The 27328-nt window shown below is 41.9% G+C and overlaps 1 protein-coding gene across 1 annotated transcript in view; it reads right to left on the bottom strand.

The window, feature by feature from the left end:
* The window catches only part of SLC17A5 (solute carrier family 17 member 5), an 80307-nt gene that overhangs the window by 29834 nt on the left and 23145 nt on the right, over positions 1-27328 (bottom strand). Inside the window, exons 2-4 of the mRNA XM_077487382.1 lie at positions 25190-25386; positions 10067-10300; positions 6545-6632 (exon numbers count right to left, since the gene is read on the bottom strand). Coding sequence (XP_077343508.1) covers positions 6545-6632; positions 10067-10300; positions 25190-25386 — 519 coding nt within the window. The remainder of the gene's footprint in view (positions 1-6544; positions 6633-10066; positions 10301-25189; positions 25387-27328) is intronic.

Raw genomic sequence — 27328 nt, 5'->3', positions numbered from 1 at the left:
CTTACAGTGCCTTGCGAAAGTATTCAGCCCCCTTGAACTTTTCAACCTTTTGCCACATTTCAGGCTTCAAACATAAAGATATAACATTTTAATTTTTTGTGAAGAATCACCAACAAGTGGGACACAATTGTGAAGTGGAACGAAATCTATTGGATAATTTAAACTTTTTTAGCAAATAAAAAAAACTGAAAAGTGGTGCGTGCAAAATTATTCGGCCCCTTTACTTTCAGTGCAGCAAACTCACTCCAGAAGTTCAGCGAGGATCTCTGAATGATCCAATGTTGTCCTAAACGACTGATGGTGATAAATAGAATGCACCTGTGCGTAATCAAGTCTCTGTATAAATGCACCTGCTCTGTGATCGTCTCAGGGTTCTGTTGAAAGCACAGAGATCATCATGAAGAGCAAGGAACACACCAGGCAGGTCCGTAATACTGTTGTGGAGAAGTTTAAAGCCGGATTTGGATAGAAAAAGATTTCCCAAGCTTTAAACATCCCAAGGAGAACTGTGCAAGTGATCATTTTGAAATGGGAGTATCAGACCACTGCAAATCTACCAAGACTTGGCCGTCCCTCTAAACTTTCAACTCAGACAAGTAGAAGACTGATCAGAGATGCAGCCAAGAGGCCCATGATCACTCTGGATGAACTGCAGAGAACTACAGCTGAGGTGGGAGAGTCTGTCCATAGGACAACAATCAGTCATACACTGCACAAATCTGGCCTTTATGGAAGAGTGCCAAGAAGAAAGCCAATGATCCCAAACATACAGCAAAATTTACAAAGGAATGGTTCACAAATAAACGTATCCAGGTATTAGAATGGCCAAGTCAAAGTCCAGACCTGAATCCAATCGAGAATCTGTGGAAAGAGCTGAAAACTGCTGTTCACAAATGCTCTCCATCCAACCTCACTGAGCTTGAGCTGTTTTGCAAGGAAGAATGGGCAAGAATTTCAGTCTCTCGATGTGCAAAACTGATAGAGACATACCCCAAGCGACTTGCAGCTGTAATCTCAGCAAAAGGTGGCTCTACAAAGTATTAACTCAAGGGGGCGAATAATTTTGCACACCCCACTTTTCATTTTTTTATTAGTTAAAAAAAGTTTCAAAAATCCAATAGATTTCGTTCCACTTCACAATTGTGTGCCACTTGTTGGTGATTCTTCACAAAAAATAAAAATGTTATATCTTAATGTTTGAAGCCTGAAATGTGGCAAAAGGTTGAAAAGTTCAAGGGGGCCGAATACTTTCGCAAGGCACTGTAAGTGTATTAGTGCCTAAAATCCCCCCAAAAAAAACTGTAAATTATTAATTTCAAACTGAATAAATAGTGGTATAGTTCATATAATAAACATGTGCTAACACAAATGTGCTGGCAAAAACAGAAGTGACCGTCAGACATTGGAAAAATGTCCCATATAGCGGTGAAATAAAGTGACTAGTGCAAAAGTGCTGGTGTCTTCAATGAAGAGAACAGCCTTCCCCGATGGGCTTCTCAGTGTTATGATAATGTGAATGCTCTCATCAGAATTCATACCCCAATTGGGGTGGATGGGCTTTCACAGTATAAGCCACTGTGCTGCTATCTGGTGTTTGCTGGTGATGCACTGGGGGATGTTCACTCTTCCGATCGTATTAAACCTCAGTTGATGTATACATTGAAGGAAGAAACATATCCATAGTGTAGTATGCATTTACAATGTGCTTTATTTGAAACGAAAAACCTACTCACATATAGAAATAAAAGGAGAACAATGTTGGGACTTTATATGAGACCTTGGACATCCCGTACAAAGGTCTCCATCCCTAATCTATAAATGCACAAGGGGGAAAAAAGCTGGGGGACATGGGGGACAAGGGGACTTTATATGAAATACAACACTCAGGGTTGGCTGAGACATTAATTATAGTATAAATGTTCTATGTTCTATGTTCTAATGATCTATATCGAATATCACTGCATTGGAAGGGGGATCCTTTCTACACACCTTTCTCATTTTTGTCCCTTGGATGCCTCTGTCCTGCTGCCGCATTCGTCACTACCTCAGCTCCCGGGTGGACAATGGTTTATCATCCCCCGATATATTTAATCCCAGTTACTACTTATTATTTTTTGCCTGTTTCTACCATCACATTATATTACTACAGGTAAAAGGGCTAGGATCATAGGTGTTGCTCCCTCTCTTTCCTGTATCAATTGATTTTAAACCATTAACTTTTTGCATATAATTCATTGTAGATATTCCTAACCAGCTGCTCCTGATGAGTGGCTATAAGTCCACGAAATGCGTCGAGATTTTAGCCTTGCTGCTATATCACAGTATCTATAGTTTATACCATGGGCTCTATTAAAGGGCGGAGACATTTATTTATTTATGTATTCATTTATTTTTTATTACAATATGTTCATCATGGTCGTGTCGATTTTGGGTGTACTGCTGCTATTTATTTTTACTATGTGATATATTATTTATTATGTTATTATACTTATTATTATTATTATTATTATTATGATATATTGTATGATATAAAATTATATTGTGAGATATTATACTAATCATATTTTATTTATTATACTATTGATTTAATTAATTACATATTAATATATTGTATTTGTATCAATTATTTCTTATTGTATATCTTACCTATTGATTTCAATTAAATACTCGATGAATTATTGCTTTATGCCCATTGTCACCTCAGAACATTTATACTATAATACTATAATGTCTCAGCCAACCCTGAGTGTTGTATTTCATATAAAGTCCCCTTGTCCCCCATGTCCCCCAGCTTTTTTCCCCCTTGTGCATCTACTCACATATAGGAAGTAAAAACTTGCTTTGTTTACAATGTCCACCAGCCGCTGCTAGCTGCGAGGAAGATGCACGCAACGTGACCACGCCCTACGCGACTCCAGAAGACGTCACTCTGATGAAACGCCTAGGGCGTGGTCACGTTGCGTGCATCTTCCTCGCAGCTAGCAGCGGCTGGTGGACATTGTAAACAAAGCAAGTTTTTACTTCCTATATGTGAGTAGGTTTTTCGTTTTAAATAAAGCACATTGTAAATACATACTACACTATGGATATGTTTCTTCCTTCAATGTATACATCAACTGAGGTTTAATAGGATCGGAAGAGTGAACATCCCCCAGTGCATCACCAGCAAACGCCAGATAGCAGCACAGTGGCTTATACTGTGAAAGCCCATCCACCCCAATTGGGGTATGAATTGTGGTGAGAGCATTCACATTATCATCACACTGAGAAGCACACCGGGGAAGGCTGTTCTCTTCATTGAAGACACCAGCACTTTTGCATTAGTCACTTTATTTCACCGCTATATGGGACATTTTTCCAATGTCTGACGGTCACTTCTGTTTTTGCCAGCACATTTGTGTTAGCACATGTTTATTATATGAACTATACCACTATTTATTCAGATTGAAATGAATAATTTACAGTTTTTTTGGCACTTTTTGGGGGATTTTAGGCACTAATACACTTAAGTAAGAGTATGTATTAGACATATAGTATTACATAAGTCAGCACATATAATTCATATTTTTACCTTTTTTTTTTTTCTCGTTGAGGATTGGGTATTCATAATACATAAAATATAAAAGGTTTTGGGTTTAGCGCCACAATCTACTCTCCTACACTTTTAGCCATAGTACCCTCTCCCCAATTTTTGGGTTGAGGTTTCTAAGTAGAGGCAGCTCTAACCTATCTTCTATCAATTTTCTGTGCAGTCCGTAGCGCAACTTTACTTACCTATTCATATCTGACAAAAGAGTTTACACATTTCAGATTTAGAATCAGCTGATATTTGCCAGACGCCTTTTTCCTGAGGAAGACGTGGGAATAAAATCCACCCTTCATTTGATTTAGAGGAATGTAATTTATCACGTCCTCCTCGAGCATATTTTGAAGAAGAGATTGCATTTTCTTTTGGTAAAATTATGGCACGAAATTTGAGGACAGCCCACTAATTCTATTCTGTGTCCGTGATTGATAAGATGCAAAATAAAAAACTGTTGCTGGAAATGGCTTGCCATTGTGGGAAGAAAGCCCCCAATCTTCCGCCCACTGGGCCACCTTTTCCTTTCCCCCTCCTATACTGCCATACTTTTACCTTTTCTCTGATTCTGTCTGTTTGCGTAAGCTTTGTTGTGCCGACATCTTTCCCCGCTGCTGTCACTTGGCCCTTGAAAGGGACGAAAATTCCATTTGTTGCTGCTTTTTGGGGATAGGAATCCCCTTTTTCCTGTCGGCTGAGCTTTTTGAGTACCGAATGCAACTCTTTCCTAAACAATTTGCCTGAAAAGAAAAGAGCTTAATTTTTGAGACTGTATTCCCAATCCCAGGATTTTAACCAGATAGCCCTCCATTCCTCGTTAACCAAGGCTGTAGCCCTGGATGTAAATCTCAGACTCTGTGGAGGTGTCCGCTATACAAGCCACTGCCTTGTTAAGTTGGTAGTGCCTCCAGGATCTCCTCTTTAAGAGTATCTGACTCTAGAAGTGAGCTGAGCTGTTTTAACCACAAATCTACAGTACGTGCTATGCAGGTAGTGGCAAAGGCAGGTTTAAAGTTAGCTGAACAGGCCTCCCATGCCATTTTCAAGTAACCTTCGGCTTTTCTGTCCATCGGCTTTTAATGAGCCTGTATCTTCAAAAGAGAGCTCCGCTCCCTTTGAGACTTTTGATAGTGAAGCGTACAAATTGGGACACTTATCCCATAGTCTTGTATCCTTTTCTTTGAAAGGGAATCTCCTTTTGAGGTTTTTGGGGGAGAAAGATAATTTTTTCTGGTACATTCCATTCCTGCAACATGGTTTATTTTAGTGCATGAACCGGAAAGGTTCTGGCCTGCTTGGCTTGGAGACCTGCATACAACAGGTCATGCACAGACAGTTCTTTATCTTCTGGCTTCTTCAACTTCAGGGTATCATATATGGCCTTTAATAACTCATCTGTCTCATCTATGGAAAACCGGAATCTTTGGGTTTTATTTGGCTTATCCTTCTTAAACTCCCCTTCTTTGGAATCCAAAGCCAACTCTGAGCTTTCTTCCAGCTCCTCTAGCATCCCCTGATCAGGGGGTCACCTCTGCCCTGGCGCTTGCTCCGGATGTGCCATTTTCATTGAATCAATGACATTTTTGAATAGCAGGCTTGTTGCTTTCTTGACCAGGTTATCAATGCAATCTTGACGCATGTCCTTTTTCCAACCAGCAGACATTTTTCTAGTAAGGACTGGGCATCTCTTCCTAGAAGCATATGTCTTGCTTTCTTTGCTTATTTCCAGGACAAAAATCGAGAGTCCAAAGGACAAACCAACCCAGTGTTTCAACTGAAGTACAAACTGAAAGGAAAGAACACCCAGGTGGATAGCATAAATTCATGCCTAAAAACACCCACCACCAGGACCTGTGATGCTATATATGACTCAACCCTACAACTAGGAGGGAGGTTACACCCGTGCACCAACAAAAAGACCCCCACAATCCCCCTGTGCCCCCACCACAGGAGGGTAAGAAAAGACTATAGGAGCGCCCTAGCCAACCTTTTCTTACCTTTGCAGCAAAAAGTGATGTCACCTTCAGACCTGCATCCGCAGTCTCCAGCTCTTCCATGTTCACTGTCCAGGAAGTATCCCAGCACCATCTTATGCTAGTGCCCTTTATTTATATTGCCGTGGAGGAACCGGGACTGCAATGTGGATCCAGCGCCATCCTTGTGGCTAGTGTGCCTGCCCTTCCTTTACTCGGTACAGGCTAGATTTACCCCCCTTGGGTGTACCAAAATGGGTACCGCATCCCTTCATGCCTGTGCACCGGAAGGGACTTCATTCACCTGCACGACGGATTTAGCCACAAAAAGATAGCAGGCATGGAGACAGGCCTACTGCGCTCCTGAACAAGCCAGGAAGACCCAGGAAAAGCAGGCTACTCCCTGGCATGAGAAACCAGCCCGCTGTTGGTTGCAGGAGGATATGTGCTCAGGAGTCCATCCCTGGTGGTAGCGTGCCAAGAAGGCACCTTACACTGAAGGTACATACAAACAGGGACATGAGAGGGGGGGGGGTCCCTCCTTACTCATCCATGAGTCCCTAACAGAGGGGCCCAGGATGACCCAAGCCAACCAGCTCCCCAGAAGCACTGCCCTTGTTAGAGGGATCTGGCCACTAGGAGGCCCCTGCTACCTAGTATATAGGCCAGAAAAAAAATAAAACAACTTGCTTAAAGTTCCTGTCTGATCAGAGGAAATACATAATACTGAGGAGCCATGGCCTATGGGTGGTCTTTTATAAAGTGGATCATATGTTTCCTGATCTAAGTGGGAGGAGCCTCTCTGTTAAGCCACCCTGGAAGATAACTGGGAAAAAAAAAATGATCATGCACACGTACCTCGATTAGGTGGGTAAATGCAGTTGTCTAGCTTTGGCCTTGCATTAACTCGGTCCATCACAGTTTTAGCAATAACCAGGACACTTGTGGTCATTAAGAAAAAAAAAATATGGCTGAATCTTTATATACTGACCTGCATAAGAAAGACTTAACAATCTGCTGCGCTCAAGAGGGGGCGCCCAGGAAGCCCACATGGCATGCATGGCTGGGAAAGTCACACCCTGTGGAGACATTGGATTAAATCAATTGTTTACAAATAATTATATATAAAAACACTGCCATGCAGTACATGTATAAACGATAAAAATAAAAAATAAAAAATTATACAAACATGTCCATAATAATGTCAAACATTCTTTTGTATATCATTTTGGTTGGCACATATGAAAACAGTGTGGGCAGCAGTATAGGGGCATATAACTATATGCGCATAATCCTTTTAAGGTTTAATAATTAATTGCACTTATTCTGTATACATTTTATATTTTGTGGGAGATTGTCTTTTGTAGCGATTGCACTTATACACAGTGAGGTTTCTGGCATGTTTTCTTCAGATTTTGCTTTACTTTAAGCTTACTTTAAAGCTGAAAAATATAAGTCCTGATTCAAAGATTAATTACCGATTTACATCTAGGGATTGTGGGTAAAGCAGTTTTATTACCTGATCCTTCACTCCCACAGGCTCTACCATGCTGCCTGACTGGTCCCCACAGCCGCCTCTTCCCTGCACTCAGGCGGTTGGATGCCCCTGACCTCAACACTGATGAAATGGCATGGCCCTGCACTGGATGCGAGGAAAACACACTCCAGAAGCATAGGAGTGTGCATTTTGCTAAACATAGGTTTGGACAATTTAAAGTGTTTTTACAATCCCCTAGACATAAACGAGCAGTTAAACTTTTGCAGTGGGTTTTTTAAATTTCCTGGAGTTGGGCTTTACAACGTACAGAATTATGATTATTCCCCAACACACACAAAAGACATACATGAGTATTACATGCAAAATGCTTTAGATATCTTTGCATATAAATGTGGTTTGGGGTTTACTGACAGATACAAATGTATGACCATACAAAACTGCAATGAATATGCAGTCTTTGACAACCAACATAAAAGGGTTACGCTACAACCAGCCTGATACATCTAGCATAAAATCCAGGACTGAATAACTGTTCTACCGCTACATAGCAAGCACTGGGTGGAAATTATTGTAGCAGACCACACCAGCTAATGCCTGATACACATTAGATTATCTGACGAACGATCGTGGATTTTTTTTGCATGCTCACTCAGATTGAACCTGAAGAGCTTATTAAAGTCACCAAAATTCTCATAAGACAGAATTCTAATTCGGAAGTGATGTAGTGCGTTTTAATGTATTTGTGTTGCGTTTTCGATCATCATCTGATCTGGCATCATACGAAAAAGATTTGTGCATGTGTATTTTTTGTACGACATTCTGATCGTGTTTAGGGGGCTTAAGCCTCCGGGAAAACTGCAAGCCTGTTTGTCATCCCTTCCTGTATTAACAAAGGGGTTCATTACGCTAATTTTCTGGCTTTCACAAGTGGGAAAATATTCATTTTCAGATTTTTACCTGAATCTTCATCACTAGGAACATTTGATTCTGAGGTACAACCCTAAAATCCAAAATGATACCACAAACCAATGCATTGTAAGGGTTTGTTAATACCCGCTCATGTTAGACTGCATAAATACTTGTGTTTTTTTTTATAACAAACACAGATTACCTTTCTTTCCTAACTTTTGTTTTTCAGTGTCGCGCTATAAGGACACATAGAAAACAAACTGGTTTCTCTCTGTGCCCTTGCGTTGATCTATGCAGCTCAGAGATGGCCTTACAAAAGAATTTCTAGAGATTAGGGCTCCCTTGTGTTACTACAGGAGGATGGGATTTCATTGATGTATTGGGCCAAATTCATGAAGCATTTGCAACTCTTTTGGTTCTGACAGCGACTCGTGCACCAAATTCAAGCAGTTCTACAATGTAACACTTTTATATTGCGTCACTAAGACCAACTCACTTTTGGCCTGCAGAAGGTAAAGCAACTGGCTCAGGCAGATTTTGTTTTGTGCGTCCCTCATGCATTCTATAAGTGACGCAGCATGAGCCAAGTTCAAGTTTTAGACAGGTAGATGAATTTGGCGCATTCTTTACCAATTTTAGAATGCACGAGACACACTCTGACAAAATCTGCCTATTCCAGTCTTTATGAATTCCAGGGACTAAATTCTCCCTAAATATAGGGACTAGTTTGCTTTCACCTCCAGCTATATCTTATAATCCTTCCAATATAAATAAGAGCATTTCAGACATTTGCATTTCTTCAGTGCTCATAAATGAAAGGCAACACTTGTTATCCTTCACATCAGGTACAATTCACACTACTCATTGGTCACAGTGAGCATGCCATTTCTATCCTACATTCAGCTCATAACAGTGGTCAAAAACGAAAAGAAAACAAACAAACATTCTAACAAAATCAAATTGAGAAAAGCTAAAATATCTGCGGTAAGTGTTATATTGGTAAGTATCAAAATACAACTATGTGATATAACCATGTTAATGACAAACAAATATTGTGATTGTGACACAATGTTTAAGAACAATGTATACAGTATATATATTTTAAAAAAAATACAATTATAAATTAGGACAGAATAATTTGCTGATATAAAGACATACTGTATATCCAATAAAAAAAAAAATTAAACAATGACTTGCACTGTCTCCTAGAAGTACCAAGTATAAAATATTGTGCAAACTGAAAAACGTGACAAAAATAAATAAAAATTTATAGAAAATGTAAAATACAGGCTTGAAAAAAGTAAAACAAAAATCCACTCAGGCAGTGATCTTCACATCAAATACGTTTCCTTCTTCCACCACACAAGTGTTAGGCCCTTTTCACATGAGCAGACTGATTGGGTTCACCTGTCAGTCCTCTATGGAACAGTGGATGTAAAACAGACACCCATTGGCATCCAGTCCAATAAAATAAAAAAATAAAAAAGACAGACAGATGGGGGATCCCCAACAGTGTAGCGAATCGGACGGCAGTTGGGTGCAAACGGACTGACCGCTCCATAGAAGAGAGCAGGCCGTGTCTGCGTCTACTGTGCATAAGCAGAAAGGACACAGACCAGACATCCGCTGAGCAGAGCGGCTCTTGGTGGAGTCTGCCCCATGTGAAAGGGGCCTACAGTAGCTTACCACAAAAATCAGACCCCAATGACAAGAAGGTCTGAATGTACTAAATGCAGCTAATGAAGGATCGCTGTCCACTCAGGCAGTATTGCATCTCCAAAAGCAAATTACACAAACTCCAAGCCCACAATGGTAAGCGTTAGAGAGAAAACGGATAGAAAACTCCATGATGTAGTACAAAATACTTGCATTTATTGTATTAAATAGAAATGTACTCAGAACAACCAAAAACAGAAAAGTGCTTCCCTCTAGCTGATGTGTGGAAATGTGACAAGGCAGAGATACAGTGCTGATGTTTTCATGCTCGTTCATCAGCCAGAGCAAAGCACTGTTCTGTTTGCTTTTGCTTCTCCATTTACAGACTTGGTTCTTCTAGTGGACAATGCAACACTCTGTTTTCATTTGTTTCAACAGATTAAAAATTACCTCTCCCAGTCCTTCAAGGGCTCGAACTGCTATAAGGTAACCAGCTCCCAAATTTGCAGCCACTGGTGTTAACAGAGTAAATACTGCAGTGCCTAGTATGCCGAATCCCATCAACAGTTTGCCACCAAATTTTCCAGCTATATATCCACCTGGGATCTGGGTAATGATGTAACCATAGAAGAAAGAGCCAAGTATCCAGCCTTGGGTATCTGCATCCCAGTTATACGTCTTGCCCTTGAAAATGTAAAAGGATAGACAGGTTATCAGCAAATCATTTATTTTATGGTATTTTGCAGACCTTCCCTATCAAATAGTATTCAGAACATTGCCATTTATGTCACAAGGTTTTAAAGTATATGCAAACACTAAGAATTTGCCTTATTTGCTCCTTTTGTTCTGTTAAATCTACCATTGAAAGTGCCGCCACACAGGAACCAGATGTTGATGTAAGTGGGATAAGCAGCTTTTTTTTTTTCACTGGATAGACCAAACATCTTGCATTTATTCGGGGGGGGATTGTTGGAGATGTATGTAGTGAAAGAGTTCTAATAAATACTACACTATGATGCCTGTTGGCTGCATTGGTTGTGAGCTTTCCATGGTGACCAGTGAGCACCGCTGCCCCTAGTGGATGAGTGGAGAATCTTCATGTGCTGGTCAAGACCTGGAGTGAATGAAAGAGGGAATAGCTCATATTGAACGCTGTTTACTGCTTAATCTTTGGCAGAATCTAGTTCTAGCGAGTTTGTACTTCTTCTGTTTACATGAGGAGGATACACAGTTCTTGGTGGATAACTTCTTGCATGGTGGTGGAAGATTTTTGAGGACTGTTACATGGTATCATTTAGAGGAGGGTCACTGATGATTATTTAGTGGACTGTCGGTGGTGATTATACACATTGATAAATATTTGAGCATAATTTATTGTTTTTTGTTAGTTATTTAATATCATGCTGCAAGCAACACAGTACAGGTTCAAATATATGTATGTGGATTTAGCAGGCTACCTGTAGTTTAACTGAAAATGTAGACAGAAGAGGGACTGACTGAGCCCAATGAGCATAAAACGTTTTTTAAAATCTTAAATATACCGGATTGCTCACCAAGGTGCACCAACATGGCCACACACTACAGTGTCAGCAGAGCCCAAACCCTTTGGGTCACATGTATTATTGTAGAAAATGTACTATAACATCACTGAAGAACTGCAAAAGACCTTAACGAAATCCAAGAGTAAAGAGAAAGGATATTGGCACTTGGCAGCATAAGTAATCTTGTTTTCACAGATCAATGCTTACATACTTCACAGAATAAAGGAGAGGTGCAAGTAGTAAATAGGCTCCCTCCAGGATCTTTCTGTGCTTCTATATTAAAAGTATCAGCCTGGGGCCGTCTACATTGTCACTTGCTGCAAGATGGGAATAAATTATGAGATACAGCATATTTAACAACTTCACCCCCGGACCATTTGGCTGACCAAAGACCAGAGCTCTTTTTTGCAATTCAGCACTTTGTCACTTTGACAATTGTCGTGCGACATGGCTCCCAAACAAAATTTACATCCTTTTTCCCCCCCCCACAAATAGAGCTCTCTTTTGGTGGTATTGGATCACCTCTGCGGTTTTTATTTTTTGCGCTATTAACAAAACAAAAAAAAAAAAAAAGCGACAATTTTGAAAATAAAGCAATATTTTTTACTTTTTGTTATAATAAATATTCCCCAAAAATATTTAAAAAATAAAATAAAAAAAATAATATTTCCCCCCCTCAGTTTAGGCCAATACATATTCTTCTACATATTTTTTGAAAAAAAAATAAAATCACAATAAGCGTTTATTGATAGGTTTGCGCAAAAGTTATAGCGTCTACAAAAAATAGGGGATAGTTTTATGGCATTTTTATTAAAAAATAAATTAACTAGTAATGGCGGCAATCAGTAATTTTTATTGTGACTGCGACATTATGGCGGACACAGAAACTTTTGGCGCTATTTTGGGATTTTTCACATTTATACAGCGATCAGTGCGATTAAAAATGCATTTATTACTGTGTAAATGTGACTGGCAGTGAAGGGGTTAACCAGGAGTGGGCCGCTGTAGGGGTCACCACAGAACCCTGCAGCTGGATAAGGTAAGGGAGATTCCTAAGGAATTTTTCTAATTTTAGTGGGTATTTCTCCTTTAAAGTAAATGTTGTCATGCCTATAGTCACCACTGGGGGCTGTCAAGAGCAAGTACCGGTTCCATGCTTGTCAGTCTCATCTCTGTGTCTCAGGCTGCACACTTCTCCGGCCCAAAGCTCCAGGTAAAATCATGGAAAAGGGGGGGGGGGGGTTCTTCTCCAGGAATGTCCCCCCACATGGATAGCTTCCTGCAGGCAGGGGGAGCATGGTGCTAGACAGCGGTGTGCTGCACCGCTCCCGCCATGCCATTACAACGGTCCTGCTTTGGCAAGCTCTCCTCCTCTTCCTCCTCCCTCAGCCCTCCTCCATGTGGTTAGGACGGATTAGAGGAAACCTCTCCAATTTAAAATAGATTGGGGGGGGGCACGGTGGGTGGTCGGAGGAAGGAAGGGGCAAGGCTTAGCGGCGTTGGCATGAATTGAGCATCCAAAACACAGGCTGCATAGCTATAAAATGCACCTTTTTCAGGTGCAAACAGCTAGGAGGGACACGGAGCAGACGGAGGGCATGCGAGTTGGCGACACATGCATTCCCAGGCACATCCCAGGCTGAGCTTAATGGACTATTGCTCAGCGGTGGGTGTATTGTTTTGGTGGTACCTCTGCATTGTGCTTGGCACTATGACCAGAGGAGGTGGTTCAAATGCTGCAAAGACCAAGGACACGAAGGGGTCGTACACAGGTCCTAAGGACCCTCCCTCTGCAACACCATTCCGTACTAAAGGAGGCTGGTCAGAGTAAGCAATCAGGGGCTGCAATTGCTTCTGACACTTCAGCCCCGTCTATATAACTGAGCAGGTTTTCTCCTCAGCTATGAGAGGCTTAGAGGAAAGATTAGTGGCTTTAATCACGTCTTCACAGAGTGGAAGAAAAACGCATTCGATCTCCTACCACCCAGGATCCCCAAACGGAGGAACTGGGCAAAATGAATCCCCCTCATGGGACCGTGAACAGGCTGACGATTCCTCTTTCGAGGAATCAAGTGGGGGAAGGATCTTCTTCAGCTTCACATGCCGAGAAGTTGCTGGTACATTTTCTTACTGAAATGGTTTGGTCCACGTTTAAAGCTATCATTAACCACTTCAGCCCCGGAAGGATTTACCACCTTCCTGACCACAGCGTTTTTTTTGCGATTCGGCACTGCGTCGTTTTAACTGACAATTGCATGGTCGTGAGATGTGGCTCCCAAACAAAATTGGCATCCTTTTTTTCCCCACAAATAGAGAGCTTTCTTTTGGTGGTATTTGATCACCTCTGCGGTTTTTATTTTTTGCGCTATAAACAACAAAAAAAAAAAAACACACACATTTTTTACTTTTTTCTATAAATAAATATCCCCCAAAAATATATAAAAAAAACATTTTTTTTTCCCTCAGTTTAGGCCGATATGTATTCTTCTACATATTTTTGTAAAAAAAAAAAAAACACAATAAGCGTGTGATTGGTTTGTGCAAAAGTTATAGCGTATACAAAATAGAGGATAGTTTTATGGCATGTTTATTAAAAATGTCACTGGCAGTGAATGGGGTTAACCACTAGGTGGCAGTGTAGGGGTTAAGTGTTCCTAGGGGAGTGTTTCTAACTGTATGGGGGTGTGGCTGTGTGTGACACCACACTGATCGCTGCTCCCGATGACAGGGAACAGACGATCAGTGTGCCGTCTCTAGGCAGAACGGGGAGATGCTGTTTACATGGGCATCTCCCCATTCTTGAGCTCCGTGACACAATCACAGGTGTCCCCGCAGCAATCGAGTGGGACATGCGACCACGGTGCACTCGGCATCCAGGCCTGCTGCTGGCGGCGCGCTGACGGCGGGAAATTCAAAGTAATGTACGGGTACGTTACTTTGCCCAGCCGTGCCAATCTGCCAATGTATTTCTACAGGAGCCGGTCGGGAACCCGTTAATGGAGTTGGTTGAAGAGCCCACTTCCTGTTTGGGCTCACTAAAGCCTCCTCAAGCCTTCCGTGCCAGCTTACGTATTCCAAGTGAGATCACCCAGATAATCATTTTTTCCCTCCTAAAAAGTTTTCAACACTTTATCCTATGGAGGAAAAATGTACAGTGCCTTGCGAAAGTATTTGGCCCCCTTGAACGTTTCAACCTTTTGCCACATTTCAGGCTTCAAACATAAAGATATAAAAATTTTATTTTTTGTGAAGAATCACCAACAAGTGGGACACAAATTGTGAAGTGGAACGAAATTTATTGGATTTTTGAAACTTTTTTAACTAATAAAAAAAAAAATGAAGTGGGGCGTGCAAAATTCGGCCCCCTTGCGTTAATACTTTGTAGAGCCACCTTTTGCTGCGATTACAGCTGCAAGTCACTTGGGGTATGTCTCTATCAGTTTTGCACATCGAGAGACTGAAATTCTTGTCCATTCTTCCTTGCAAAACAGCTCAAGCTCAGTGAGGTTGGATGGAGAGCGTTTGTGAACAGCAGTTTTCAGCTCTTTCCACAGATTCTCGATTGGATTCAGGTCTGGACTTTGACTTGGCCATTCTAACACCTGGATAAGTTTATTTGTGAACCATTCCTTTGTAGATTTTGCTGTATGTTTGGGATCATTGTCTTGTTGGAAGATAAATCTCCGTCTCAGTTTCAGGTCTTTTGCAGACTCCAACAGGTTTTCATCCAGAATGGTCCTGTATTTGGCTGCATCCATCTTCCCCTCAATTTTAACCATCTTCCCTGTCCCTGCTGAAGAAAAGCAGGCCCAAACCATGATGCTGCCACCACCATGTTTGACAGTGGGGATGGTGTGTTGAGGGTGATGAGCTGCGTTGCTTTTACGCCAAACATATCGTTTTGCATTGTGGACAAAAAGTTCGATTTTGGTTTCATCTGACCAGAGCACCTTCTTCCACATGTTTGGTGTGTCTCCCAGGTGGCTTGTGGCAAACTTTAGACGAGACTTTTTATGGATATCTTTGAGAAATGGCTTTCTTCTTGCCACTCTTCCATAAAGGCCAGATTTGTGCAGTGTACGACTGATTGTTGTCCTATGGACAGACTCTCCCACCTCAGCTGTAGTTCTCTGCAGTTCATCCAGAGTGATCATGGGCCTCTTGGCTGCACCTCTGATCAGTCTTGTCTGAGCTGAAAGTTTAGAGGGACGGCCAGGTCTTGGTAGATTTGCAGTGGTCTGATACTCCTTCCATTTCAAAATGATCGCTTGCACAGTGCTCCTTGGGATGTTTAAAGCTTGGGAAATCTTTTTGTATCTTTTTGTATCCAAATTCGGCTTTAAACTTCTCCACAACAGTATTACGGACCTGCCTGGTGTGTTCCTTGGTCTTCATGATGCTCTCTGCGCTTTCAACAGAACCATGAGACTATCACAGAGCAGGTGCATTTATACAGAGACTTGATTACACACAGGTGGATTCCATCAGTCATTTAGGACAACATTGGATCATTCAGAGATCCTCGCTGAACTTCTGGAGTGAGTTTGCTGCACTGAAAGTAAAGGGACCGAATAATTTTGCACGCACCACTTTTCAGTTTTTCATTTGCTAAAAAAGTTTAAATTATCCAATAGATTTCGTTCCACTTCACAATTGTGTCCCACTTGGTGATTCTTCACAAAAAAATAAAAAATGTTATATCTTTATGTTTGAAGCCTGAAATGTGGCAAAAGGTTGAAAAGTTCAAGGGGGCCGAATACTTTCGCAAGGCACTGTACTAAGGTGTGGAGTATACCAGCTATTGACGCTGCTATATCCTCTGAATAAAAATTTTACTTGTCCGGTTGACAATGCGCAAATGCTTAGGGATCCAAATGGAATTCCTGTTAAAAAAAAATAAAAAAATTCCCTGGCAGGATCAGTGGCTCAACCTGCAGTGGCGGCAATTGGAGCATGTCAGTCTTTGAGAGATCAGTTGAAACAGGTACTCAAGGTGGTCCCTGAACAGCAGACCCAGGAATTAGCTGAGCTGCCAGTGGCTTTGTGCTTTGCAATTGACACAATTAGAGAGTCTATTCTTCAAACCTCTTGCCTTACGCTTGGGTTGGTGCATATGCGTAGAATCTTATGGTTAAAAAGTTGGTCAGCCGAAGCACCATGCAAAAAGCTCCTGGCTGGTTTTCCTTTCCATAGTAAAAAGCTGTTTGGGGAGAATTTGGATAAATACATCCAAAAAATATCAAGTGGGAAAAGTACCCTTTTGCCAGTTAAGAAAAAGAGTAAAACGTCCATCATTTAAAAAGGGCTCTTTCTCCGGTGCCAGGAGCATCAGACTCCAGGCAGTCGCGATGGCCTCCACCATCAAGTTCAAGAGGTAAACCTCAGGGTCAATCTCAGGGACAAAAGAGGTCCTGGGGGAAGAAAACAAGACAGTAGTCCGCTTGAATAAAAGTGTAGTCACCACAATCAACTACCTGGATTACCTAAGTTGGGTCATCAACCTAGAGAAATCGTCTTTAAAGCCAGTAAGAAGATTAGACTACTTGGGTCTGGTCATAGATACAGCCCAAAAGAAGGTGTTTTTACCCCAGACAAAGATCAGCGCCATAAAAGGAGCTGGTCCAAGGGGTCAGGGCAAAGAAAGGTCCTTCCATTCGCCTTTGTATGAGGTTATTGGGGAAGATGGTGGCTTAATTTGAAGCAGTTCCCAAAGCTCAGTTTCATTTGAGACTGCTGCAAAACAGTATCCTATTGGCCTGGAACAAAAAGATTCAGGCACTATATTTTCCAATGCGTTTGTTGCCAAAAGTGTGCCAGAGCCTCAGTTGGTGGAGGATATCAGAGAATCTGCAGAAGGGGAAATCCTTCTTACCGGTTACCTGGAAGGTGGTAACAACAGATGCAAGCCTTTCATGTTGGGGAGCAGTCCTGGAAAAAGCGTCTGTCCAAGGGAAATGGCCCAGAATTGAAAAGACCTTGCCCATCAACCTTCTAGAAATTCGGGCAGCACATCTAGCCCTAAAGGCCTGGACATTCAGGTTGCAGAATTATGTCAGGATTCAATCCGACAATGCCACAGCAGTGGCTTATATAAATCACCAAGGGGGCACCAGAAATCAGGCAGCGGTAAACCATATCCTAGCCCGGGCAGAAGAACATGTGCCATGCATTTCGGCAATCTTCATTCCAGGGGTAGAACTGGCAGGCAGACTACCCAAGTCGGCAGCAGTTGTTTCCCGTGGGGATGGTCCCTCTGACATCTTCCTGGCTATATGCCAACGATGTGGGATGCTGGACGTAGATCTGTTTGCGTCCAGGTACAACAAAGTCGACAAGTTTGTGTCAAGAACAAGGGATCCACTCGCATGCAGAACAGATGCGTTGGTGACTCCGTGGGATCAGTTCTCATCGATTTATGCGTTCCCTCCTATTCTGCTGCTACTTCGACTTATTCTCAGGATCAAGTGGGAAAGAAAGTCGGTAGTTCTTGTGGCTCCAGCATGGTCAAGAAGATCTTGGTATGCAGAAACAGTAAAGATGGCGGTAAGAAACCCATGGACCCTACCACCACGTCCAGACTTGCTATCGCAGGGACCAGTGTTCCATCCTACTTTACAAACACTAAATTTAACAGTTTGGCTATTGAAACCCACATTCTAAAGAATCGTGGGCTTTCAGGCTCAGTGATACCTACCTTGATTAATGCAAGTCATTTATTATAGAGTCTGGAAGGCATATGTTTCTTGGTGTGAATCCAGGGGTTGGCATCCTAGGAAGTTTGTCATAGGTAGAATTCCGGCCTTTCTGCAAATGGGGCTAGAAAGGAAGCTGGCCTCGAGTACTATCAAGGGCCAGGTCTCGGCCTTTTCAGTGTTATTTCAACGTTCGCTGGCTTTGCATTCTTTGATCCAAAGCTTTATACAGGGGGTAACGTGGCTTAATCCTCCGGTTAAAGCACCCCTGAACCCTTGGGAATTTAGTTCCGTCGGCATTACAGAAACAGCCCTTTGAGCCGATACGACATGTTCCTTTGGTCCTTTTGTCAAGGAAACTAGTTTTTCTGGTAGCCATTTCTTCTGCAAGAAGGGTATCACAGCTGGCGGCTCTTTCTTGTAAAGAGCCATATTCAATCGTTCACAAGGATAGAGTGGTATTGCGTCCTCATCCTAGCTTTCTGCCAAAGGTGGTTTCAGGTTTTCACCTAAACCAGGATATTATTTTTACCTTCATTTTTTCCAGAACCCTGTTCTAAGGAAGAAAAGTCACTACACTCTTTGGATGTAATGAGAACGGTCAAGGTCTATTTGAAGGCGACTGCTCAGATTCGGAAAACAGATGTTTTGTTTGTGTTGCTGGAAGGTCCTAGGAAAGAACAGGCAGCATCGAAAGCCACTATTGCCAAATGGATTCAGCAGGTAATTATTCAAGTTTATGGCATGAAGAGGAAGGTTCCACCCTTTCAGGTCAAAGCGCACTCCACCACGGCTGTTAGTGCTTCGTGGGCAGTGCATCACCAAGCCTCCATGGCTCAAATCTGCAAGGCCACAACCGGGTCTTCAGTCCATACATTCACCAGATGGATGTAAGAAGGCATGAGGATGTCACCTTTGGAAGCAGTGTGCTGCAGGCTGCAGTATAGGTCCTCAGGTCTGATTGCATCCTACTTTTGTTGTGTCCGCTCCCCTCAGGTGGCATTGCTCTGGGACATCCCAGACAGTAATTATTGTGTCCCGTGATGTACGATAAAGAAAATATATGTTGGGATGTACCGTGTTTACTTTCCAAAATGGGGCAATTTTGTGGATGTTTCCATTGTCCTGGTGCTCCAGGGCCTTCAAAAGTGTAAGAGAGAGTCAAAAAATGAAAGGTGTAATTTATGTCCCTAGAACGCCTGACGTTGTTCCCTGCATGTTGGGCTTCTGTATGTGGCCAGGCTGTGTAAAAGTTTCACACGTGTAGTATCGCCATACTCAGGTGGAGTAGCAGAATGTGTTTTGGGGTATAATTTGTGGTATGCATATGCTGTGTGAGAGAAAAACCGTTAATGACAATTCTGTGAAAAAAAAAAAAAACACCACACACACACACGTTGCAAAGAATTGTGGGGAAAAAAAAAAAATTACAACTTCAATATACTCACAATGCCTCTTACTAAATACCTTGGATTGTCTACTTTCCAAAAAGGGGTAATTGGGGGGGGGGATTTGAACTTTTCTGGCTTGTTAGTGTCAAGAAATGAGATAGGCCGTCAGTACATCAGGTGTGATCAGGTGAGATCAACTGTCAGTGATTGGCACCATAGCTTGTAGACTAAGAGTCGGTTCACACAGGGGCAACGACTTCCAACGCGACTTTAGTAGGCAACTTTGACACGACTTGTCAACACGACTTTAAGTCGCCCCAAAGCCAGGCGACTTTGGCCGTGGCCAATTAGAGAATGAGCTCTCAAGGGGAACTCCACACCAGATAAAAAATAATATATATATATATATATATATATATATAATGGCATGGGTTCCCCCTCCGGGAGCATACCAGGCCCTTTGGTCTTGTTCGGTTTTTTTAGGGTGAACCCCCCTACGCCGAAAAAAAACCGCCGTGGCGCCCCCCAAGGTCCATACCAGACCCTTATCCGAGCACGAAGCCTGGCCAGTCAGGAAGGGGGTGGGGACGAGCAAGCGCGCCCCCCCCCCCACCTGGACCGTACCAGGCCGCGTGCCCTCAACATGGGATCCCGCGCCGGATTTTTTCATAAATTTGGCGTGGAGTTCCCTCGAGAGCTGATTATTCTGTGAGTCGCCTCAATATAGATGGAGATCCGACTTGGAGGTGACTTCCATTGAAATCAATGGGTACCAGTCGCCTAGAAGTTGGATAGACGTAGTACAGGAACCTTTTCTGAAGTCGGAGCAACTTCAGTAGTGTGCATTAAGATGGCTCTCATTCACTTACCGTATTTTTCGGACGATAAGGCACACCGGATTATAAGGCGCACTAGCAACGACCGGCTAATATAATGGATATTTCCATATATAAGGCGCATCGGACTATAAGGCGCATTTAATGAAACACAACTCGGATGCGGTACTGTAAGTCAAATTTTATTCAACTCTTTAGCAATAACCATAAAATGGTCTATAACAATAACTCTTAACACTGTTCAATTAAATACAAAACCAGACAATTATTTTTTCACTTTATTCTTCAATAACTATTAACACTGTTCAGTTACCGGTGAATACCGTACAAAACCAGACACTCACTTTTTCACTTTATTCTTCTCCCGCAAATCCATCAAATTCTTCATCTTCAGTGTCTGAGTTTAACAATTGGGCGATTTCGGCATCAAGCACGCCCGTATCCCTCTCATCATTCTCATCAGTATCCGAGTCAGGCTCGTTGCTGTCATCGGTACCGGTACTTAGCTGTTCAGTGATAATTCCGGACTTCTTGAAAGCTCGGATTACACTGGTGACTGATACCTTCGCCCAGGCATCCACGATCCACTGGCAGATAGTGGCGTAACTCGCCCGGCGTTGCCTCCCTGTGTTGGTGAATGTGTGTTCGCCTTCTGTCATCCAATGCTCCCACGCAGCTCGCAGTTTAACTTTAAACGACCTGTTGACACCTATATCTAGTGGCTGCAGTTCTTTGGTTAATCCACCTGGAATGATGGCAAGCACCGAATTAGTTTTCTTCACTTGGGCTTTGACAGTATCTGTCAGATGGGCGCGCATGGAGTCACAGACCAATAGGGATGGAGATTCGTGGAAAAAGCCGCCCGGTCTCTTGACGTAAACCTCTCTCAGCCACTCACTCATCTTCTCCTCGTCCATCCAGCCCTTCGGGTTAGCCTTGATGATGATGCCAACCGGAAACTTTTCTTTTGGCAGAGTCTTCCTCTTGAAAATTACCATGGGTGGTAGTTTCTGGCCATTAGCCTGGCAACCGAGAACTACAGTGAAGGATGACTTTTCGTTTCCTGTAGTGCGTATAGATACCGTACTGGTCCCTGTTCTCTCGACAGTACGGTTTACAGGGATATCAAAGGTAAGGGGGACCTCGTCCATGTTGGTGATGTGCTCTGGTCGGATTTTCTGTTCATTGATCTTGTTCTTGCAGTAGGTATGGAAAATGGCCAGCTTTTCTTCGTAATCCTTTGGCAGTTGCTGTGACATAGTGGTTCTTGTGCGGATAGAGAGATTCCGCCTTTTCATGAAACGGAAGCACCAAGAGGGACCTCCTCGAAAGTCGTTGATCTCCATGTCGCGTGCGATCGCTGTTGCTTTGAGTCGAATAGAGACAGTAGAGACGCTTCTACCTGCGGTTCTCTGTTCAATAACCCACTGTTCAATTTTGTCCTCCAACCGTGGCCATCTTGCTTTGTTTCCTCGGAAACTCAGTTTGGTCTTCTTTACCTGGCGCAGGGCATCTTCTTGCTTCCTCCACTTTCGTACCATTGATTCATTAATGTTGAATTCTCTCGCAGCTACTCTATTTCCATGCTCTACTGCATGACTGATAGCCTTCAGTTTGAAATCCGCTTCGTAAGCATGTCTCTTAACAGGAGCCATTTTTGGGGCAGCGGGTATACCGTAGAAAATGAACGAATGAATGCGCACACCTCCGGACTAAGATGGCCGTAATGCTCACGAAGCTGCACTGCTTGGATTGGGCATTACGGCCATCTTAGTCAGGAGGTGTGCGCATTCATTCGTTCATTTTCTACGGTATACCCGCTGCCCCAAAAATGGCTCCTGTTAAGAGACATGCTTACGAAGCGGATTTCAAACTCATCGCTATCAGTCACGCAGTAGAAAAACCTGAGAGAGGTTTACGGTACGTCAGTTTACGGTAAGAGACCGGGTGGCTTTTTCCACGAAGGTCATATATAAGGCGCACCGGATTATAAGGCGCACGGTCGATTTTATGAGAAAATTTAGGCTTTTACGTGCGCCTTATAGTCCGAAAAATACGGTACATTGATTTTTACATGTAGCGCAACTTGAGACGACCTGAAGTCAGATCCTGAGTTGCCCCTGTGTGAACGGGCTCTTACATTCACACAGACCAAATAATATACACGGATTTGAGTTATTTTTACCAAAGATATGTGGCAGTATAAATTTAGCCAAAATTTATGAAGAAAAAAATGATTAATTTGCAAAATGTTATAACCAAAAGAAAAAAAAGCCTTTTTTTTCTTTTACAAATTTTTCGGTCTTTCATTTATAGCACAAAAAAGAAAAAACCCAGAGGCAATCAAATACCAACAAAAGAAAGCTCCATTTGTGTGACAAAAAGGACGAAAAAATTCCTATGGGTAGCATGTTGCCTGACTGAGTAATTGTCATTCAAAATGTGAGATCACTGAAAGCTGAAAAATCGGTCTGGTTAGGAAGTTTAAGTGTCCAGTGGTCGAGTGGTTAAATGATTTTGTTTATATGCTTTTACCTCAATAAAAGGCCGTAGCCCAATATTTTCAAAGCTGGCCATCACTTGTTTCATTTAACTACTTGACCTCTGGAAGCTTTTACCCCCTTTAGAACCAGGGCATTTTTTTGGATATTCAGCACTGTGCTACTTTAACTGGCAATTGCACGGTCATCCGACATTGTACACCAGGGGTGGCCAAACAGTGGCCCAGGGGCCAAATGTGTCCCGTGACCTCCTGCTCTGGAGTGGCAGGTTAGCAAGCCCAGATCGCAGGTTGCTGACCCGTCATATCACAGCATCAGTGTTGTGAATGAAGCTAGTGGTAGATGAAGAAATCGGCTGCAGAGCCCCATAAGCCGATGCTTCCTGTACAGCGCCGGCTTTTGCCACAGGCAGAGTCAATGGCAAAGTTCAGTTAACCCGCAGGATAGATACAGATACACTACACTGCATCCGCAGTGCGGATAAACCACAGCACATCAGTGTGAAAGTGTGAAAGCAGTTTGGGCTCTTTTCGCACGATCGGCCCTACCCAATTGGGCCCTCAATGCACCTCCGCTTCCATTCCATCTGGGTGGATTGGATGGCCTATAGAGTAGCCTTGACCGGTCATCCGCCAGCTCTGCTCATTGTGGCCGGCGATTGGTTACCAAGTTGCTTAAGTGGCCCTCACTCTTAAAAAGGTTGGGCACCCCTGCTGTACACAAATTAAATTTAGATCTTTTCTTCCCCACACAAATAGAGCTTTCTTTTAATGGTATTTGATCACCATTGGGTTTTTATTTTATTTTTTGCTATATATAAAACATTAAGACCACAAATAAAAATAAAAAATAAATGAGATATAGAGATATATATATATATATATATATATATTATTATACAGGATTTATATAGCGCCGACAGTTTACGCAGCGCTTTACAACATTGGGGTAGACATATACAATACAAGACAAGGGGAATCAGAGGGCCCTGCTCATTAGAGCTTACAATCTAGGAGATTTGAGATTATATAATTAATATTATAATATAATCAAATTTCTTCATACATTTAGGCCAAATGTATTCTGCTACATGGCTTTTGTAAAAAAAAAGAATCTCAATAAGTGTAGGTTAATTGGTTTGTGTGAATGTTATAGCATCTACAAACTATGATAGAGATATAGATATCTATATCTATATCTATTTTTTTTTTTTCGAAAACTGATTAATCCTGATGTACTGATCTCATTTCTTGAGGTCCTAAATTGCCAGGACAGTACAGTACAAATACCCACCAAATTACCCCTTTATGGAAAGTAGGCAGTCTGAGGTATTGCGTAAGAGGCATTTTGAGTCACAATTTTAAAGAAGTAACTTTTTAACAATGAATTTTCCTAAATACTGCCACCAGTGCAGTACAGCATCATCATATGACTGGTATGGCAGTGATCAGGGATACTGACTGGTGACAGTATGAAGAAAAAATAATAATAAAATGTATAAATATATACATATACACACACAATAATATATATATATTTTATATTATATACACACATATATACACACACACATACATCTATCAGATTACAGTACTGTAAAAAAAAAAAAAAAAATTTACACACCCCCTTTGTCCCTAGTGGTCTGTGCAGTGCCCTGCATGCACTTTTATATTATAAATACAGTTTTTTTCTGCCTGGAATTTGGAGATTGTCCATAGCAACCAAAAACTTTCCTTTTATGTCAAAAGTGGTTTTAGACCAACTAGAAAACCGTGATAATAAATTATAATCACTTGTAGAATTGAGCGATAGCGATTTGTGGGGAAATTTGTCAAACACTAAATCTAATGACAACGACAATTCTGCAAATGAGCAAATGTCAGTGTTTTTGGATTTGATTACATTATTGGATAATTTTTATTATTATTTATTATAAACTTTATCATACCCGGGATGTCTGCTAGACTCTGGTTTGAACAGATTTAAGAGAGTTATTCCTAAGAATTGCAGGCCTACAATATAAAACGCCAAGTTTCCATGCAAAATAATTGTACCGCTTTCAGCACCTAAAACCAGAACTAATCATACCGCTAGGGAGGTTAAGTGTGAAGTTCAGCGTTTTAAGCAATTGACTTAGCTGTCATGAATGGGTTAACATTCATGACTGCTTAGTTACTGTTGACATGCTGGGATTGGCTATAGCTAATCACATGGTACAGCCAGGTACCATGTGAGAACTGTGAGTCAAAAGTGGAAGGAAAAAAAAAATGGTAAAATGATTTTCAAAATGTTTACAAATGAATATGTGAAAAGTGTTGCATGAATTTTTATTCAGCCCCCTTTACTCTGAAACCCCTAATAAAAAATTGGAAAACCCTTCATCATTTTCCTTCAACTTCATAATTATGTGCCACTTTGTGTTGGTCTATCACATAAAATCCCAATAAGATACATTTATGTTTTTGGTTGTAACATTACAAAATGTAGAAAATTTCAAGGGGTGTGAATACTTTTTCAAGGCACTGTACATACTGTAATAGAGACTGCTATACCTATCCCTACGAGTCATTGCAGAAAAAAATTGGTGCAAGATACAGGTCTTTAAAGCTTACCGTAGAATTGTGAGGCACGCCTGGATGAGCTGTGTGGTCGGGACAAACATTGGCACTCCTGTTTTCTTGCTCATGGGAAGTTGAATTTATCATGCCTACCAACGCCACACTCAAATTGACTCGTAGTGCATATACCATAAAGAATCCAAATAATGCCAACACTGCCAAGTTGTAACGAGCAGAGCAACACACGGGCACTGAAATACAGAGAGACATCTTTTATGTGCATTGTCTCCAGGAGACAAACAGGCTGAGCGTTATGAATACACAATGCAAGAAGAGTGTCACCTCTACCTCTGCCAGGCCTGACCTTTTTTGTTGTGTTTACTTAGTATTCTGATTGCTTTCTGTGTTTGTGTAGTCTCCACTCCTCTCTGCAGCAACAGGATGTAGCTGAACACTGTCGCAGCTAAAGGACTGAACTTGAACCTAAGGCTTACCAATTATTTTAACCACTTGAAGACCAGGTCTTTTCTGACACAAGTATAAATATATAAATCAGTATTTATTTGCCGTGTCCAATCACAGCTGATCACAGTGTAAATAGGAAGAGCCGGTGATTGGCTTTTCCTCACTCGCGTCTGTCAGACGCGAGTAGAGGAGAGCCGATCGGCTGCTCCTCTGATGGGGGGGGGTCTGTGCTGATCGATTATCATCACAGCCCCCCCCAGAGGATGCCCTCACTGGACCACCAGGGATGCCACCAGACCCCCAGAGTTGCCCAGCAACAGGTATGCCCCCCCCTAGACCACCAGGGATGCCAGTCAGTGCCCACAATGGATGCCAATGCCCATAATGGATGGCAGTGCCCACAATGGGCATCACTGATTGGCATGCATTATTGTTTGGCACTGATTGGCATCCATCCCTATACAATACAATGCCCATCCGTGCCGCCCATCAGTGCCCATCCATGACAATCCGTGCCACCTATCAGTGCCTATTTGTGCCACCTATCGGTGTCTGTGTCGCATATCAGTGCCATCAGTGCCACTTCATTGATGCCACATCATTGGTGCCCATCAGTGCCGCCTTATCAGTGACAGTCACTGCGGCCCCGTCAGTGCCCATCAGTGAAGGAGAAAACGTACTTATTTACACATTTTTTTTTCAAAATTTAAAAATTTTAAAGTAAAGTTAGCCCCCCCCTTTTTTTGTATAATGTGAAAGATTTTACGTCGTGAGATTCGTGATTTTTATTCTAAGCAAAAAAATGGTGATTCTCATTTTGGGCAGAATCGTGCAGCTCTACTGTAGCTCAGTCCCTGATTTTTGTATTCTACCATATGGAATGGAAAGCATATAGTATTTTATGTTGTTATTCCAAAGTGACATTGATACCTGCAGTGTCAGCTCTTTTGCAGGCGAGTGCTGCAAGACTGTAGTCACAGGGAGAGGAACACAAATGCGTTTCAGTTGCACACCTCAATTCTGCTGGCTATTCATTATTACCCTGAAAATATAATGGGGTTGATTTACTAAAACTGGAGAGTGCAAAATCTGGTGCAGCTGTGCATAGAAACCAATCAGCTTCCAAGTTTGTTTGTTTTTTGTGAAACCTTAATTAAAAAAGCTGAAGTTAGAAAGCCAATTGGCTACCATGCAGAAATGCGCTAGTTTTTGCACTCTCAAGTTTTAGTAAATCAATCCCATTGCATCTATTAAATTTGTTATATTTTCCATATAAAGGCATTTCATCATTCAGAGGAGCCCAAGACGTTTTCCTTTTACCATTATCCACAATATTTTTTTTTTGTTCATCAGTGGAATGGACTAGAGGAAGACCTTCATGATCTAGCAATATAAAGGTGATCAATTTTTGGTATGCATCAGGGCCCTCATCTATTTATTTTTTTATTTGGAAAGAACCCACATACTGGAATCTGTCCAAATTCTCTATTCTATAGTCACCAAGTACAAAGTAAATGCTTACATGTTTCGGCGAAGAGCTCCTCACAGAAACATGTTAGCAGTTACTTTGTACATGGTGATTATCCAATAAAGAATTTGGGATGGATTTCAGAGTGCGGGTTCTTTCCATATATCCATATTCCGAGTTTGTGATGAGTGGGAGGTCGTCTGAACCTGGCACCTGGAGAGAGACGGTACCAGTAATCAACATGTATATTTGGAGGTTTT

This window comes from Lithobates pipiens, unplaced genomic scaffold (genome assembly GCF_037356315.1).
Source record: "Lithobates pipiens isolate NorthernLeopardFrog02 unplaced genomic scaffold, aLitPip1_a1.2 Scaffold_18, whole genome shotgun sequence".
Classification (NCBI taxonomy): domain Eukaryota; kingdom Metazoa; phylum Chordata; class Amphibia; order Anura; family Ranidae; genus Lithobates; species Lithobates pipiens.
Note: the sequence above shows the minus strand (reverse complement) of the source record. Positions and strands in the feature narration are given on the sequence as shown.